Genomic DNA, 19,587 nt, shown 5'->3' with positions numbered 1-19,587 from the left:
ATGCAAAAAAATGAAACTTATACCATACCCAAGAATAAACTCAAAATGTATAAAAGACTTAAGTGTAAGTCATGGAACCATAAAAATCCTAGAAGAAAACATAGGCAGTAAAATCTCAGACATCTCACATAGCAGTATTTTTGCCAATACATCTCCTAGGTCAAAAGAAACAAAGGAAAAAATGGGATACAGCAAACTAAAAAGCTTCTGCACAACAAAAGAAACCATCAACAAAATGAAAAGGTAACCCACTGTATAGGAGAATAGATTTGTCTATGATACATCTGATAAGGGATTAATTTCCAAAAATATATAAAGAACTCATACAACTCAACAACAGGAAGACAATCCAGTTAAAAAATGGGCAAAGGACCTGAATAGACACTTCTCCAAAGAGAACATACAGACAGCCAATAGACATATGAAAAATGCTCAGCATCACTAATCATCAGAAAGATGCAAATTAAAACTACAATGAGCTATCACCTCACACCTGTCAGAATGGCTCCATCAATAAATCAACAAACAACAAGTGCTGGCGAGGGTGTGGACAAAAGGAAACCCTAGTACACTGCTGGTGGGAATGCAGACTGGTACAGCCACTATGGAAAACAGTGTGGAGGTTCCTCAAAAAATTAAAAAAGAAACTGCCATTTGACCCAGCAATCTTGCTTCTGGAAATATATCCTAAGAATCCTGAAACACTAATTAGAAAGAATATATGCACCCCTATGTTCATAGCAGTGTTATTTATAATAGCTAAGATCTGGAAACAGCCCAAGTGCCCATCAGTAGATGAGTGAATAAAAAAGCTGTGGTACATTTACACAATGGAATAGTATGCAGCTGTAAAAAATCTCTTACCCTTTGGATGGACCTGGAGATTATTATGCTAAGCAAAATAAAACAAAGAAAAGATCACATGATCTCCCTTATATGTGGAATCTAATAAACAAACTGACAAACAAAATAGGCCCAGAAGCATGGATAAATGGTGTTGGGGAAATTGGACAGGGAAAAGAATGACAGATCTCAGAGGGGATGGGGGTGGGGAAGACAGGAAGAGATTAACCAAAGAACATATATCCATATATGCATAACCCATGGACACAGACAATAGACCTGGGGTGGGGAGGGAGCTGGGTGGGTCAAATGGGGGGGAAATGGGGGACATCTGTAATACTGACAATTTTTTTAAAAAGATAATCTATCCAATAACCACCACACAATTGGCCACAAAGTAGAAAAATGTTAGCTTCTTCCTCTCTCCTCACATCCCACACTTCAGGTACTAGAATGATCAGTTTTTTCAGACCATCCACTGCATCTCAATAGCTCTCTCTCTTTTACCATGCCAGCTTCTCTAGCTGATCAGATAAGCTCAAATACAGAGGAAAATATCTCTTTAAAGGTTCTGAATCTCTTCCAGAGGTGTCTCAGAACACATCTGCCTCAAGGCACCACAAAAGGTGCAGCTCTGTCCTCAAGGTGGCCCTGAAGTACAGTAGTGGTGTCTAACCATCCACATAACTACTCCCCATCTCGCGCCTCCATACCAAGGAACGGTCACTTCACTTAATTTCAAAATCCTCTTGAGGGGGGGGAAAAAAATCACCAAAAAGAGGGGCTAAGTCTAACCTTTAAAGCTTAGACAAAAGCTTGCAAAAATGTGACATTGTCACATAGACAATTACAACTTCCAATATTTACACCAAAAAAAGATGTTTAAGGATTAAAGAGGAAAAATGCATAAAATTATATAAAAATTCAAAATATTAGGTTTACTAAAATAACAGCAGGTTATAATCTGTAGCATAATAAAACAGTTTCTTGGTAGAAGCCGTCATTTTAGCAGAGTAAGAACTCAGGCTTTAGATTCAAATTAAAATTCTGATTCTACCACTGATGACATTTATCTACCTTTGTTGACAAATTATCTCTCTGAAACTCCATTCCCCAATCCATCAATGGGTGTAATAATAAACCCTGTCAGAGAGTTGTTGTGGGATTAAGTTAAATGAAAATCATGTTGCTTTGGTAGCTTTTCTTTATTATTACTTTGTCATAAATAGCCATGACCTTCTAACATGTTTGTTTCATTTCCAATTTCAGGTATAATAACTGAATATTATAATAAGTGTCATAATCATCTGAGAATTATCGACATGACTTTTTAAAAAGATGGAAACTAATTGGTGGACAGAAAAGAGGGTAAAGGGAAAGAATAATAATTAAAATAAAAGTCAGGCCTGTTTGGCTCAGTAGAGTTAGCCCTCGGTCTGAAGGGTCCAGGGTTAGATTCTGGCCAAAGGCACATACCTGGATTGCAGGCTTGATCCCCAGCAACCAATCAATGTGTCTCTCACATCTTTCTTTCCTCCTTTCTTTCTTTTCTTTCTTTCCCCTCTCTCTCTCCCCCTCTCTCTCTCTCCCTTTTACTCTCTCTGAAAAGCAACGGAGTGCTGGCTTCAGCAGCACATATACTAAAATTGGAACAATACAGAGAAGATTAGAATGTTGTGCCAAGTGAAATAAGCCAGGCAGAGAAAGACAAACATCACACGATCTCCTTTATATGTGGAATCTAAAGAACTTAATAAACAGATGAACAGAATAGATTCAATGACATGGAGGCATGGATCAGACTGATGAATGTCAGAGGGATGGAGGAGGGTGGGTGGGTGGAGGGGGAGAGATTAACCAAAGAATTTATATGAATATATGCACAACCCAAAGACACGGACAATGGTGGGGGAGGGGGGAAACTGGGGAGGGGAATGGGACAGGGTGGAAAGGGCTGTTGGGGAGAAAAGGGACATCTGTAATATTTTAAACAAAAATAAAAATTAAATTAAAAAATTAAATTAAAAAATTAAATTAAAAAATAAAATAATAAAATAATAAATAAAATAAAATAATAATAAAATAAAATAAAATAAAATAAAATAAAATAAAATAAAATAAAATAAAATAAAATAAAATAAAATAAAAATGAGTCAAAAAAAAAAAAGTAATGGAAAAAATATCCTTGGTTGAGGTTTAAAAAAATTTTTAATAAAATAAAAGGCAGGAATTGTCTGCTCTGAGTATGTATGCTAATCCATCAAAGATCTGAAGATAGGTTAAATTTTAGTCATAAAGAAGGAAAAAAAAGACCAAAAAGTTTTTAAATTCAAACTCCAAGAGTTGAGCATCTACTGTGCATCAAGCACTTTTATTCACCTCTCCTTACTGAATCTGCACAATAACTCTAGGAGGCATATTCCTATATATATGTAGAAACTGAGGTTGAGATGGTAGATGACCTGCCCAAGGTTACAAGGCCAGAAATTTGAAAGAATTGCTCATTATTCCATCTTATTCCTCAAAAGTTGAGGGGAAAATTAGTCCATTAACATTTATTATCTAATTAGATAATTTAATTACATTCCCCTACCTTCTCCTTCTCCATTAATCCTATATTCTCTTCCCCTTCTATATTTCCCTCTAATCTTAGGCCAATGAATAGCAATCCTCAAACACCCTCAGCCCATCATTAACGTTACAATTAACTTTTATGGTTGACAACAGCATTTTTTAACCATTAATTCATGCTCCTCTCTGATAAACATAAAAATTTCACACACACCCTCCTAGAGATTCAGATACACTCCACCATCCAGATGGATCATTCTCTACACATCCCCTCAGCCAAAGTTTTTTTTTTCATAGTTTGTATTCCTAAAACAATTTTCCCAATTAATTATAATATTCCTTAGAAATTTTTATAACGTCCTTGAAAATCACTAGTTTAGAGAATCACTAAACTTATCCTAAGAATTCAAGCCTTGTCCTCAAGTGGCTTGCCATCAGTGGTTCATGCACCCATCTAGAGATATTCAACAATACAGAAAGCAGCATACAGTAGGTGCTCAATAAATAATTATTTCCTGAAATGATGAGCAGCTAAGAAGGAGCAAGAGAAGAGCAGATAGCTGGGTCAGTTACTTGCCAAAGAACAATTATCACAATCAGCTATTCAGGAGGCACCCCCACACACACATTTCAAATTTCAGATTTTGAGTTTATGGTCACGAAAAAGCCATCCATTGTCAATAAAACTTAGAAAAGTAAATACATAATGTACAAAACTAAGTGACCTTTCAAATGGTATGTAGGTTGTAACCAGGGAAACTTGAGAAATTTCAAATTCCAATCAGCCCATAGAATGTTCTTGGGACCGGAATGCAAAACAACCAAATCAGCTGGGAACATACTAAGGCGTAAGGAGTAACAGGAAGGGCTGGGCCTTGAATGGAGTCTACAAAAAGGAGGATATTATTGGTCCAGAATTTAAAATGTGCTGATACTAAACTCTAAACAACCAGGACAATTTTTAAGGGAACTATCCCTATAGTCAGGAAAAGCAATCCCCTATACTAATCCCTGCCTAACAGCAATGTCTTTGAAACACCTACTGCTGCTCTAGTGGAAGAATGGAAAGCCCTGGGCCGCCACTTTCCTCTCCTGTACCTAAAGCAAGTATCACTGTGGGATCACAACTCTTTCCTGATGAACCCAGCTTCTTCCAAACACAGACGCTCCAGGCAGCTACCACCACCAAGTCAGAGCTGGCTGGCTCACAATATGAATCCCCATCCTAATTCCATAAGTGCCAAGCATCTCTCTGACCTAACAACTTAGTCTTGGCAAAGTGGATGGTTCCTTACGCCACCACTACCTGGTTTCCAAGCTAAGTGATGTATCTCCCACTACAATTCAAAAATTGTTCTCGAGAGTTTGATTAACCAAGAGTACATCTCTGAAAGTCTCTTCCACTCTAGATGGACAGAAATGAAAACTTAAGGCCCTGCCAAACTGAAGGCCAGATCTTGGCCCGGAGATATCTCTTCAAAGTATAGTAGTTATTTGCCAGGCCGACAGCAACTGCTGTTCTCTCTCCTGGACATACCTTTAGCAGTACCTTGACTTACTAAAGCAGGAAATACAGGAGTTAGCACCTGGAAGCCAGTCTGTGAGATTTACCCTCGCTCCATCTTTACTTGGGGTATAAACTCCAAAGGACATTGCTGTATGGGAAAACAGTTCAAGCATTTCAGGCTTCTGAGAAAGAGAACACCAGCTGAAGAGGATCATGTGCTATGAGGTGAATACTCTGAAGAGCAGGCAGCTAAGACATTCACAGCCTAGGATGGCCAGGTTCAGAGTGTAAAGTCAGTGAGAAAGCTTCAAAACTGTGAAATATTGCCCTGGCAGTGTGGCTCGGTTGGTTGGAGCACAGTCCCCTACACCAAAGGTAGCAGGTTTGATTTCCTGGTCTGGACACATACTCAGGTTGCAGGTTTAGTCCCAGTCAGGGCACATGCAGAAGGCAACTGATTGATGTATGTTTCTTTCTCCCTCTCTCCCTCTCCCTTCCTCTCTCTGAAATCAATAAAGATGTATTTGTTTAAAAAAAAAAAAAAAAAAATAGACAGAAAAATAGCCCCCAAAAATATGTGGTAAAACAGGAGATTCTCAGCAGGTAGAAGAGATTTGCAGGAGATTAGTAGGTGGAAGATTAGCAGGCCATCTCCAGGTATGAGATTGGCAGGTTAGATCTATATATGGGAGCCAACCTGCCGGCCAGGAGAAACAGGTCTTGGGACAGACAGAAAATAAGGGCAGAAAAGTGAGGATGACATTAGAAGTTAGAGAAATGAGAGTGCTAGAGCCTAAATATTATTGTTATTATTGTTTTAATAGCAGCAAACACATAGCACCTAACATGAACCAGCACCCTAAGATGCTTGACATATTTTAACGTACTTAAAAACCCTATGGAAATAGGTTTTACTGTTCCTCCTGTTTGATAGATGAGAAAAATTAGGCACAAGAAGTAGGTGACTTCCCTAAGGTCACATATTAAGAAGCAGAGTTGGGATTTTGGTATCACCTCTAAGCAAATCTGTACCCAGACTCCCGGTATTCCTAACCACTAGGCAAACACACCCTCTCCTTAAAGCCTCTTCTTTCAAGCAAACTACCGAAACCCGAGTCTCGATTTCCTTATCTGTATCAAAGGGGAGTAATAAGTGCCCTCCCTGCCTCCCAAGGCTTTGGGGGGCAAATGATGAGAGAGTGAACAGGAGGAAAGTCTCTGTAACCTAGAAAAGCCCTGTGTAAGAGGAAGCTGCATCGTTCCCCACCAGGCCCACCTGCGCCTAGCACCTTCCTTTGCAGAATTTGGAAAAAGGAGTGTAGGGAGAGCTGAGGTCAAGGACACACTTTCAGTGACACTTCAAGTGCCATCGATTAGATAAAATTTCCATGACTTCATTAAAACATAATCAGATTTTTTTTTCTACCATTCAGCAACTAACTTATTATCTTGAGCATAAACATGATGCCTTAGTACAGGAAAGGACCTCTGAGACCAGGGGCTGTAAAAACTTCGGAGAGTGAAGTGCCAGCTGCACTGCGTGATGGATATAAAGAAATCCGGCGATATAAAAGGCGGCCTCGCTGTTCATCTAATCAGTAAAAATTTTAACAACGGAGCAGGGGGTGGGGTAGTTCTGCCTCCGAGAAGACGAGCAGTGGGGTGGCCGGTGGTCTCTGCAAGGCTCTCTCCAGCTCTGCAGAAGCCGTGGGCGCGCTAATGCGGAGGGCAAACCGGGGCGCGCACCGCGGCGGGCCGCTGACCTTCAGAGCTGGTCCCCTCCCACCTGGGCTCTACCCTGGCCCCCACCGCCCCGGGCTCCCCCTCCAGCCCTCTGAGGTGCTGGAGGCCGCGTCCCTGCAGGCGCTCACCTCTAAAGTTTTCACCAGGATCTTCATGTAGATTTCGGAGATGCCCAAAGACACCCCGAAGGCCGAAGGCAGGAGGATGAGGCCGAGCACCAACGTCAGCCAGGTGGAAAGGATCTTCCCGGCCAGCTCCAGGCCCTCCATGGCTCCACGCACCCTTCCCGAAGGGGTCCGCGAGGAGGTCCGAGTGCGACAGCTGTTCCCGGTCCCCGGGCGGCCGGGCGGCAGCTCCCAGGGCAGAGGCGCGCGGACCGGCTCGGGAGAACCCGCGCCCCGCCTCCCGGCGCTCACCTCTGCGGGGGGAGGAAAGAGAGGAAGGAAAAACTTTCAGAATGACTGCAATTTCCTTCCTTCCTTTTGGGGCTCCTCCTCGAGCCGCCGAATGACTCAGTCTCCGCAGGAGGCCCAAACCAGCGCCGAGCCGGTCGCACCAGGAGCTACGAGCTGCGCCCAGGAACGCGCCCCGCCCGGTGCCTAAATTTCCTCTAGGGTGCGAGCGCGACAACTCAGCGGGTGACTCACGGAAGGATCCCTGCGGGTGTCCGGCACTTCGCCACGCCAGCTGCAGGCGGAACTGGCGCCAGACCGAGGACTCCGCTGGTGGCTGACGGCGCTCGGTCACCGGGAGCCCTATTTCTGCGCGCCGCGCTCGCCCCACCTCCTCCGCCACCCAACCCCGAGCATCCGAGCTGGACTAGCTCCGGGCTGCAGCCTCCTGGGCGTCCGCGGCTCGGCCCCTCGCCCCGCCTCCCCCAGCACTCCCAGCAAGAGTCCCTAGGGGAGGATTTTCAGCTACAAAATGGTCGTATTTTCTGCGCGCCCCCCCTCCCAAAGGAACTGACATGCCCGAGACGCTTAGACGGTCTTGTTTGCGGGGGTGGAAAACTTCTTGCAAGGACTTTCAGAGAAAGGGAAAAGCTCAGCGCGCTGCCGAGCTGCCCTTTCCGCAGCTCCCGGCTCTCGCCCGTCTTCCCCGCCCCTCCCCTGCGGAGCTGAGCTTATTAGGGCGGGTGAAGAGCTCTCCCGGGGTCCCCAGCGCCGCTGAGCTGCCCTCTCCCCGCACAGAAATCTTTCGGCCGAGGGTCGCTCTCTTCCTGGGCTACGAATCCAACCACAGGTCCCCCTACCGTTCCGGCGCTCTGGCGCGCTGGCCGCTGCAGTCAAACGCCAGGCCCGCGCAGCCTTCCCAAGCTGACAGCGCCTCCTGGGTATTATCCGGGCACTGCCTCCTTGCTAGCACCGATTAGACGACAAAGGGCAAAAGCTTACGGGTATTTACTTCATTGCAGTTCACGCCTCTTAGAGACGTGACCTGGTTTTAAGAATGAGCATGAGAATTGGGATGTTGGGAATGCAGTAGAGAAGAAAGTCGGGCTGCCCGGGCTTTCCAAAATCTCATACAGGTCTCTCCAGGGTTATTTCACGCTGGAAAGACTGGGAGGGCCAGCAAACTGAATGGAAACTGTTGATAGCAAATACTGCAAAGAAAGTGGCCCCTGGCCAGCGTGTGGAGGAAGTGGGGAGCAGAAGGGAGGAGAGAAGCCCAACTGCAAAGAATACAACTGTTTGTCCTCTGAATGTAACTGTTACACCTCCTGCCAGTCAGGTATCACAAACCCCCTTTCCCACTGAGAGGGGGAAAATAACTTGGTTATAAAAACCAAATTATAAATAAAGAAGTTCAAGCGCTTGGTTTCTCAAAATTAAACCTTTGTATGGGCTGCCAGTTTACAAAAAACAAGGACAATACAATTGCCAAAATCTTTCAAAAGTTCTTACTGAAAACACAGATTTAGCACAAAACCTCAATGATTATACCATCTCGTTTAACACTATACGTTCAGGTCCTCCTTTTATTTCCTAAGGAATGATGAATGATTATACCAAAGTTTACCCAATAAAGTCCCAGTACCGGCAACTTCCTGTAAGGGTGGCCTCTCTCTGCCCATCCAGATACAGGTGCTAAGTGCCCACAATCTCCAATGATTATTGTTGCTCATGACCAAACTCCGTGAACTAGTTTTGGGTTTTTATTTGTTTTTGCTTTTTTACTATTATGAAGGAATTATTGTCTCACAGAATAGTGGGACAGTAATAATGTGGAATTTGAAATCTTAGATTGACTCCAGCACAGACACATAAATTTGAGCAATTCATTTAGTCCTTCTGTGATAGGCAGTTAGACAGACATGAGCAGAGCAAGGACAATGGGCCAGGCACAGAAGATCACCAGGGTGGAAAGCCCCAGGTGCCTAGCAACAGACTATTCTAGGGTGGAACCTCACCCCCAGGGTGGCCTTTCTTCCCCTAGCATTTCACTGGTACTGCGGTTTGGATCCCCTGACCTTTCCTCCCTAGAGATATCATCTAGGCCTCAGTAGTATTTCAGCTCCAGGCCAAGAAAAGCAACAAAATCAGCCAAGGCTGACCTCAGGACCAACTGCATTGGATAATGTCCACCCCTCCTACCCCCGCCCCTGGCGCCCAACCAATTAATCGGTGGACACCACAAGCCTGAAAGGACACAAGTGGAAAGCTGCTGAATATTATGAGATCTTCCCCTGGGATCTCCCCTAAAACCTCCACTCTTAAAACTACTAGAATGGGGGACCCAGCACACTCCTTCCTGGGAGCAAGCCCCTCTCCTTTCCCTTCCCCTTTCTCCCGGCCAGGCGCCTTAGCATTAGCGTTAGGATTAGCTTTCTCACACCCAAATTCCAAGAGCCCTTCCTTTGCCTCTATAACTTGTTTCCTAAGCCCATTTCTTCTACAAATTACTTCTTCCACCTCTGTGATTTTATAAATAAATGTTCTCTTACAGTTGGAGTCTTGGCTCTGAATTCTTTCCTAGCCAGAACCCAGTCACTGAGGTTACTGAACTTGTTCTGGTGTGACCCGCGACGGACGACCACCAGAGTTTGTGTTTGAATTTTGGAGCCTTTATTAGCTGGCCAGTGGCTACAGTTGCAGCGTCTCTCCCATGTAAGAGCCGAACTGCAGCCCTGACCCTCAGTTCTTCCCACATTTTATACTCAGTAACTACAAAGGCAACTACAGTAAAGGGGCTTCTAATAATTTGATAATTTGTTAGGTTGTCAACTTTTGTAACATGAAACAAGGCGGGGGTGGGGCCCTTAGTAACATAAAAGGGATGATTTAAACACAATGTCTTACAATGAGTAATGGGGTTATGCTTGACTGGAGTGTGACTGGTTTGTTTTGTTTTTCTACAGGACTTCAGGGGGAGCGGTAATTCTTGGGCTACCTTGTCAGGCCTTGTCCTGTACAATAGGGATCTTTTTCTACCTTTACTGTTAGTTCCTTAGGTGTTCTTCTGGCCATGGTGGCCAGAACAAACCCAAGTCCACTCTGACCCCACAGGTTCCACACCTGGTGCTGTTTCCACTGCCTACAATACTTCTGGGCTTCAACTTTCTCAGCAGTAAAATGGATTATTTTTAGAGTCAAATGGGATTGTGTTTTAAACTGCTTTGTGAACCACAAAGCTCCGTGCAGAGATCAGATGGCCGCCTGGTACGAGTGCTAAAGTTCTCCACCTTTTTCCTGCCTAAAACACAGGACAGCCAAGATAGGCTCACTTTCCAGCGATGAGGGAGGGAGAAGGAAGAGAAATGGCAGAGGTAACACTGCTCCCTTTCGCTCATTTTGAAACCAGACATCATTCTTGGCTGCCTGTCTCCACTTGAGCCAATTAAGTAGAGACAGGATTGAATCATACATGAGCATCTATTCCAGTATTGTCAGCAATATGGGAGAGCAGGGGATCATCCACGAATATCTGCTCTGCCATCCCCCACCCCACCCCCCACTAGCCAGCTGCTTATATTGTGTAGAAGGACAAAGATTACCTGGGGAAGTAGACAAAGGAACTACAGGCATGGGGAAGTGGGTAAAATGAATAAGAATGTGTATAATGGTTCAACAGGGGGCTGGGGGGTTGCAAAAGAGTAGAGCACCTCCACCTCTGGGAGAGGGGATGCGGGTTGGGGGTTGCAAAGGATGGGTGCCTCCCCGACTCCACATTTCAGGAACCAGGTTATTATCTTTCCATGAAAAAAGGAGAATGGACCTCACTCCAAAGTCAACACCTTTGTCCTGGAGCATACAACTCCCAGCCCCGTTAGAAAGTGATTTTTTTTTCTTTTTTTAATATATATATATTCAGAGAGAGGAAGGGAGAGAGAGATAGAAACATCAATGATCTCCTGGTTCATAGGTTGATGCTCAATCACTGAGCCATGCCAGACGGGCGATTTCTGTTGTTTTAATTCACTAAGTTTGTGGTAATTTGTTAAGGCAGCCCTAGGAAACAAATACAGTAAGTGAAGGGAGTTCTAACTGCAGGAAAGCAGGGATGATCCTGCCTAGGTTTAATGGAAAGGGGGGAGGTGAAATTGTCGGGGGCAGAAATATTAATCATGCTCTTTGACCATGATTGTTAGCTATAGTTAGAAAAAATATTGGTCATATTCTATTAACTATGATTGTTCTGTTCTAATTAGAAAAAGCCTGAGATACTGCATTTCAATGAGCTCCCAGGTGATGCTGATGTTGTTGGTCTACAGAAGACCACACCTTAAGAAGCCCAGCAGTTAGAGTAGGGATAAAGAGGGAAGTGTTAACATTTAACTGTTTTGCTTTGTTTTGTTTTGTTTTAAAATATATCTTTATTAATTTCAGAGAAAGGAAGGGAGAGGGGGAGAGAGAGAAACATCAATGATGAGAGAGTCATTGATCGGCTGCCTCCTGCACGCCCCCACTGAGGATGGAGCCCGCAACCCAGGCATGTGCCCTGACCGGGAATCAAACCGTGATAGCCTGGATCCTAGATGGATGCTCAGCCTTTGAGCCACGCCTGGCCAGGCAACATTTAACTGTTAACAAAAGGTTGTGGGGTCCTGATAAGTTTCTGGGAGGCCAAAATAAAAAAGAAGTGATTCCAAAGGGTTGGCCCTACCTAAGCACTCACATTATTTGCATCTTCCTCCTTCCCCTGCGTTGACAGCAATTGTGGGTCGGCAATGGGAACAGAGGAGTTTAGACTAAAAAGCCCTGGACAAATGTCAATACTCTCACGAATAGATGCCAATGGCAAATAAGATACCATAGTTGGAGCCAAATTACACATATTTAAGAGGTATGGTAGAAGAGAGAAATCTGGGGGTGAAGCAGATTGACAGAGCGTTTCTTGCTTCCATTCTCTGAGACAGCTCTTTCCTCTGATTTCACACCTGTCTTGGGTCTTCATCATATCCTACCTTGATTTGTGTAGTTGCTTCATCATCCCACTGTAAACTACTTAACATCAAGTGTTACAGCATAGTAAGAAGCTACAGGACAAGCAAATACGGAGACTAGGATAGTTCAACGGCAGTTTACAGCCAGCTAGTAAATCCTATCCTCCCTAAACCAAGGATATTTGAGAGTAAATGGTTTGCATTTCTCCTCCCCATCCAGAGGGTAAATAGCTTGAATCACTCTACACAGGGGGACAGGTAACAGAAATCCAATTAGTGCCATTTGCCAACTACACCCAGGGACAGACAAATTAAGAAAATAAATCTCATTTTGGTACATGAGCATAAAACTGATGAATATTCTATTGATCTGCCCCTAAGACCTCCCTTAAACACCCAGCCTTTAAAATCCCTGAGAATGGATGTCCCAATGCGCTCTCACTCCAGGGAGCATGCTGGTGCCATTCCCTTCCCCCACAGGCACGTATCCCCTAACCTCTAAAGGACCCCAAAGAGATTTGCAACCAGGAGAGCAATGGGCAGTGGCCGCTTGACCCGGGGCTAGCCCCCTGAGCCTGTCTCCAAGGCCCCCTTTTCTCTGGCTCCCCAGTGAGCCAAAGCAGCCCAGCCTAGGCTCTCCTGTTGCTTCTTCTATGCCCCTCCTTGTTTCCTTGTCCTAAGTATATATATTTTTCCTGTGATCAAAAGATTATGGCTTTCTTGTCTACATTTTACCTCTTGATTGAAATCTTTCCCTCAAGAAGAAAAGAACCGAGGTGCCCTCATCTCAATGGTAACATCAGGAACCTCATATTCATCTGTAACTCCCTGCCTGTATTCCACCCCTTCTCCACCTTCACAGAATTGTACTTCATGCCACACTATTGATCAACGCCAGCAGTGCCTCCCTAATGGTCACAAATTAAAGTTCAAATATCAGACATCCGAAGCTAGATCTTGAAGCTACTCCAAATTTAATTTCCTTGACATTCCAAAAAAACCCTTCTGCACGATTTCTTCTTCTCTGGTCTTTGATCACATCACAATGCCCTCCCTCAACCCCCGGTTCCTGTGCACCTCTCTCCTGATCTTTCATTGAAATATTACTCCACAGGTTAGGGATCCAACATGAGGATCCTGCCAGTTGCTAAGCATGTCTGTTCTAATTATGCTTTCCAGAACTGGGCAACTAACCACGGGATAGACTCAGGGACTCATTGTGCTCCCTGTTAGATGGACCTGAGCTAAAACTCCAATGTTTACCATTAGCTCCTATTTTCACTGGTAGAGCAGAGTGACGTTTTGGGTCTCTAGGAATTAGTGTCAATTTAGGAACAGTGTCCAGTATTCACTAAACAGTCTTGATTATTTCCCATCATTCAGAGTACAGTCACTCTGGTAAATGACCACTCATTCTGTGGCCAAAAATGGGGCCACACACTAAACCTGACTAGCTCAGGGGAGGCCTGCATGGCAACCTCACAAACCCAGAGACCTAAAGTAACCACGCAGGATGTTCTGAAAACTTAACTAAAAGGGAGTCATGGCATGTAGTCCTGCCCTAGGCCAGTATCTTCCTTGACAAAAGTCAACCTTTACCTTAACTGAGTCTGTCTATTGTCTTTTTGCATCAACCATTACAAACCATTGGAATGTCAGAACAATATACTTTTACAGACCCCTTAGGGCATTTCATGTAACCCCTCACATCTCCTCCTTTTATTATAAATGTATAAAATAAGGCACAAAACTGTTATTCTCTGGAGCGTTTTCTCAATCCGGTGAGATTTTGCTTCCTGGCAATTGTCATCAGTTTGGTTCAAATAAACTCATAAAAATTCTTACAGGTTTGGATGTTTCCTATGACAACAGTCCCTTTGAGGGAGACTGGACGACAGATCAACAATATAAAATTTTGGCAGTCCTCAGGGGGATCCAGTATCCCCTTCTTTCAAGCGGTTCTTGGTCTACAAACTGGCTCAAGTTTGGAAATTAACTGAGGGACTGTGACTCTCTGTTTTGTAATTCAAGTTAGAGCTCTATTGACTAAGCCTACACCTCTTCAACTTCTATAGAACAGAAGTGAGGTTTTAGTAGGCTGCCCATCTATTTCTTCTGATCACCTAGACAAAGCCCCCAGTTCCTTGAGTCAGGCTATTCTGATTACTACTTTGACTGCTGTCCATTAGTCATCATACTCACCTTGTCTTTGGCAAATTAGGTGCAGCCACTCGGCCCCTGCCTTCCTTGATCCCCATTATCCTCGATGCATGTAGGGATCTCAGATCATTGGTAGCAGTTGTCACGATAAATTCTGACCTACAAAGGGCAGCCACAGAGCTCTTCAAGGACACTGGGACTCGCCTCACCAATTTGTTTCTCACAATTGAGGTAAAAGGTATGTCTTTGGACCTTCCCGAGGTGAGCAAGCAGGTCTTACATGATACATAGTCCACTTTAACATTTCAGTCTCCCTAAGCCTTTGTCTGCTTTCCTCTATATGCCACCAAGGCAGTCCTGGCATTTCAACTTATTTACTGTAGACCACTCTGGGATCCATGTTTCAGACACCACCAAATCCAGAATTTCTGCTTAGTGGGCCCACTCAATAAATTTTACCTGATCCAACTTTATTATATTCCTTCCACCATGCTGCCATACCCTTAAATACTCAGAAACCTAAGCATATACGTTCTTTTTTACAGGCAAAAGGAAAGAAACCATTATTTGTACAGTTGATCCTGGAAAATATATGGAGTTTGTATGATGCTGTCTTTTAAATGCCATCTTTTAAAGGTTAATATCCATTCCCACACATATTCCCCAAATTTCTGCCTGTAGAAATTGGAAAAGTCATGCAGCTCTTCTGCAGCATAGTGTACCTCCTCATGGGTCCCACTTTGTACCTGACTTTTCAAAGCCTGCTGGGACTTGAACTTAATTACAGGTTTAGAAGCAAATAGTGGCCTGGCCTGTGTGGCTCAGCAGCTGAGCATCGACCTATGATCCAGGGGATCTGGGTTCGATTCCTGGTCAGGGCACATGCCCGGGTTGCTGGTTCAATCCCCAGCAGGGGGTGTGCAGGAGGCAGCCGATCAATGACTTTCATCATTGATGTTTCATCTCTCCCTCTCCCTTCCTCTCTCTCTGAAATCAATAATAAAATTAAAAAAAAGCAGCAAATAGTGGTAGAGGCAGGTCCTGAGGAGAATCAGCAGTGTCTTATAGGGTGAGTACCTGAAGATTCTTTAGGCAGAGGTAGAAAGCTGCTTCCCCTGGCAAAGAGGGCTCAGCAGAATTTAGGGGTTCAATGCTCTCAGCTTCATCAAGATCTGCCTATGTGTCCCCATGTCAACGTTCAGCATACTGTTCCTTCCAAGTCAATGCCCTCACTTTTGTGTTGCAGTTCAGCCACTCACAGGATAAGATCTAGTTTCTGTTTTCAGAAATCTTGGCCTCATGGCTACAGGAGATAAGGGTTTCTTCCCAGAGAAATACAGAAGCTTTCAGGTCATTTATATGGGCTGGACTTGAAACTTTGAAGGCCTGAGTTTGCACTTTCCCTTCCCTACTACTGGAGCACAATTTGGAACAACCAGCCAATCTCAATATATTCCTTAGTTTGACGAAAGTATTCTAAAATGGAAAATACATGGTCAACCAGAACCTTGCCTTCTACTGATACTGATTAGGAGTATCCAATGGCTGTATTTTGCAAATCTCTTACTTTATCATGACATGGACTAACAGTGCCCTCTTTACCACTGAATATAGAGTCACCAGTGCCTTCAAATCTAAGCAGATTAGAGTACCAGCTCCAGAAAACTCATCCTTAAGATTCTGTTCCTCTATAACAATTTTCACTAGCAAAATCTCTATCAGGGTTACACCAGAGAATCAGAAGAGTGGGGGAGATATATCTAGAGATTTACTGCAAAGAATCACTTGTGTGATCATGGGGGCTGGCGAGGCGTGTCTGAAATACTGCTATCAGAAAAGACTGGCTGAAACTCAGGAACAAGGAGCAGGTGGAATATCTTATACTTCTGAGAAGTCTCAGCTCTGCTTTTAAGGCTTTTGGACTGATTGACTCAGGATCACTCAGATTACCTAGGATAATTTCCCTTAAGGTCAACTGAGGATGGACTTGAATCTCATCTACAAAATAACTTCACAGCAACACCCAGATTAGTGTTTGATTAACTGAGGTCTGTAGCCTGCAGGGCCAGGTGCACACAACAGAAAGCTCATCAGTCACATGCATGAGAGAATAAGAGTGAAAAAACTAAGTAACATCTTAGTATTACTATAAAATTAGTTGAGACTTCATGTGTCCTCTGAAAGTGTCTTGGGACATCCAGGAGTCCCTGAGCTATACTTTGAGAACTACTGACCTATACAAAAGGTCTGCATAAAAATATTTCTCCCACAAAAAAAAAAATTGTGAATGGAGGCACATTATTTATAGTAGATTGCCTCATACCTCATGCCTCATGTAACTTATGTGAATTAAATTATGTGATTAGAAAATTAAAAGGAGAAATGAAATGGTGGTCATTCTACTCTTGTAGCATTTTGAGATGGGGAACACAGATCTGATTTTCCTTGAGACATCTCAGTTCTTGGGGGGGAAGGGGGGAGATCTCGCAAAATGTGAACATTTCCCCTACTGAGTGTGATGCTAGTGTTTAAAGCTAGAATGCATATGTTCAAACTGCTTACCCCTTAAAGTCAAGCAACTGCATCATCTGTGCCCAGTCCAATGAATCCATTCCAATACTGAAGGGAAAACTGACATGGTAAGAGGTAGCCTATTGGTCTCTATGATGGAGAGTTCCTAGAGAACTTTTTAAGAATGACTTTGACTTACTCAAGTTTTTCTTTGTAGATGGGTTTATTTCCTAACTCTTGGATCCAAGATGTGACCCCACAGATTCTAATCTGCAGTCTGTCATAGGACCTGATAGCTGAACCTACTCTATCAAAAGTAGTAGTGAGAACTAATGGTGAAAATTCTTCATCCCAGGGCAAACTGTTATGATATAGTGATATATTCATTTTTTAAATTGAATTGATTGGGATGACATTGGTTAATAAATTTATAAAGGTTTTAGGTATACAATTCTATATTATACTGTGTGTTCGCCACCCAAGTCAGGTCTCCTTCCATCACCATTTATCCCCCCTTTACCCTCTTCTACCTCCCCCAATATAGTGATATATTCAATGCACTCTCGCTGTATTGAACAGAATGTCCCAAAAGGCAAGAATGCATCTTCAAGAAGAGCATACACAGGGAAGGGAAGCCTCTGGACAGAAAGCCCAGGTTCTCCTCTTCCCAACCTATTTATTCACTGATTATATGTAAACCAGCAGTCAGAAATGAGAGGGCCTTCACTGGGGAGAAAAAAGGACACCTATAATATTTTAAACAATAAATTAATTAATTAATTAATTAATTAATTAATTAAATGCTTGCAACTAATAAAATAAAATAAAAAAGAGAGGGCCTTTACAAGGACCCATACAATGTTATTTAGAAAATTTGAACAGATTGCCCACATAGTAAAATATTCAAACTAAAATTAGAATTTCTGGATTCTCCTATCATTCAGGCCACACTAAGCTCACATTCCTATAAGACATAACCTCCTCAGTGTTCTCTGTATTTTCTCCATTCCTTTCATGGTCTTTTGTCATCATTGGCATATTTTTTATAGTAGAATAGAGTTGAGAGGAAAATGACATGTACTTTGTACTTAAGTACTTGACAAAATTTTTCTTAATCCCAGCCTACTTCTTCATCTTTACTACCTTCCCAGTCTCTTTCAGTGTATTTTAATTTGAATGTAGATAAACTTCAGCTAGCCCTGGTTCCTTAGAATTTCTTCTACCAGGAATTCTATCATCCCATGACTACCAAAGCTTTAGATTCTCAGTCTTCTGAAGAACTAGATTTTATGAAGAAGTAAGTTTTCTTTTCCTTTTCCTTCCTTCCTTCCTTCCTTCCTTCCTTCCTTCCTTCCTTCCTTCCTTCCCTCCTTCCCTCCCTCCCTCCCTTCCTTCCTTCCTTTTTTGTCAGAAAGATTAGAGAAGAACTTTAATGACCAAGTGCCTTATGTCCCCAGGACAACACTAAGGCAGAAGACCCTACCATAGGGTTTGGCACCTCTGGGGAAGGGGACAGAGATGACAAAAGGAGAATCAATTGGAGAATAATAAAATTGTTGGCAAAATGTTCATTAAAAAACCCCTCACTGAAGGAGGGTCTTCCTCGGGCACTTGTAATTACTTTATTCCCAATAATATTCATTTTTACATAATTTACCAGTCTTCCCAAAAAATTGCTCCAGTTTTGGAAGAATCTTTACATTATTGTAAAAACCATTAAGACCTCTAACAGATTGTTGAAACTGACTTTATATTTGAATTTTTTGGATAATACCAACATTTTGCTCTAATGCTGATACTGTATCTAGTCCTCTCAATTTAACTGAAAATGGGTAAAGTCTTCATCTCTCTTCTAAAAGTATTTCACTATATCTATACACACACGCACACACACAGGTCTTGGTGGTTTGGTGATTTCAGGCATGATTTCATGACTTATAATTCTCTAATGGTATAATCAATCACACACCAAAATTCATTCATGATTGGAAAACATGTCACAGAGATTGACTTTCTGCACTTAAAGTATTCACATTTCAAGGAAAATAAAAAACTTTTAAAAATAAAAAAATTTAAAGACCAAATGCAGGACAAACAAGATGGTGGCGTAGGGAACCGCTGCACCCACCCCCTCCCACAACCACATCACAATCACAACTAAAATACAGAACCACCGTCACTCAGAGCCTCCTGAGATCTGGCTGCACAGAAGCCCCACAACCAGGGAGCTGAAGGAGCATCGAGACTGGGAGGAGGGACGGAGACGCGGGAGGATCGGGGCTGAATCCCAGAAACTTGCCGCAGGCCCACACCCGGTGCCGCGGTTGAAACCGGGAGGGAATCTCGGACGCGGAGGTTTCCCAGAGGAGTGAGGGGTCCCAGCCCCACAGCAGGCCCCAGCCCAGGGCTCCAGGGTAGGGAAGAGTCATCCCCACAACTCCAGGCTGTGAACCCAGCGGGGACTGTCCCTGAGGGTCGCGGAGGCTGCGGGAGCCCCAGCAGCTCCTCCAAAGGGCCCAGCACGGACTCACTCGGACGCTCCCTCTGAGCCCAGCGCCGGCAGCAGCCTGAAAGGACCCGGGACACTCGGGAGGAACTAACCTGCCTGAGATCCGGGCGAGAGGCGGAGGGGCGGCTTCCTCCCGGGCAGAAGGGCTGGCGGAGGCCATGGCTCCTTGGCGAGTCCTCCCCGCACACAGCCGGCAGGCAGGCGCCATGTTTGAATCGCCAGCACCTGACTCGAACCTTTGGCCCCGCCCCGTGATTCCTGGAGGCCCCGCCCCTCCCCACCTGCAGCTCATCCAGGCCATTTCCAGGGGCTTTTCTGTGCAAGGGGCCTCTAGAGCCTCATGCTTAGGACTTTCCTAAA

At 43.9% G+C, this 19,587-nt stretch overlaps 1 protein-coding gene across 4 annotated transcripts in view; it reads right to left on the bottom strand.

The window, feature by feature from the left end:
* The window catches only part of GPAT3 (glycerol-3-phosphate acyltransferase 3), a 55,255-nt gene extending 47,217 nt beyond the window's left edge, over positions 1 to 8,038 (bottom strand). The window contains exons 1-2 of one of the 4 annotated variants that reach the window (XM_081131687.1): positions 7,917 to 8,038; positions 6,793 to 7,082 (exon numbers count right to left, since the gene is read on the bottom strand). In XM_081131687.1, the coding sequence (XP_080987813.1) occupies positions 6,793 to 6,933 (141 nt within the window). In that variant the 5' untranslated portion in view covers positions 6,934 to 7,082; positions 7,917 to 8,038. Of the gene's footprint in view, positions 1 to 6,792; positions 7,083 to 7,176; positions 7,457 to 7,631 lie in introns of those variants that run through there. The other 3 variants (XM_081131688.1, XM_081131689.1, XM_081131686.1) reach the window with 3 other exon arrangements.
* Positions 8,039 to 19,587: the final 11,549 nt, after the last annotated feature.

This window comes from Miniopterus schreibersii (genome assembly GCF_964146895.1).
Source record: "Miniopterus schreibersii genome assembly, chromosome: 1".
NCBI classification, from domain to species: domain Eukaryota; kingdom Metazoa; phylum Chordata; class Mammalia; order Chiroptera; family Miniopteridae; genus Miniopterus; species Miniopterus schreibersii.
The sequence above is the reverse complement of the archived record's forward strand: the minus strand, read 5'-3'. Positions and strand labels throughout refer to the sequence as shown.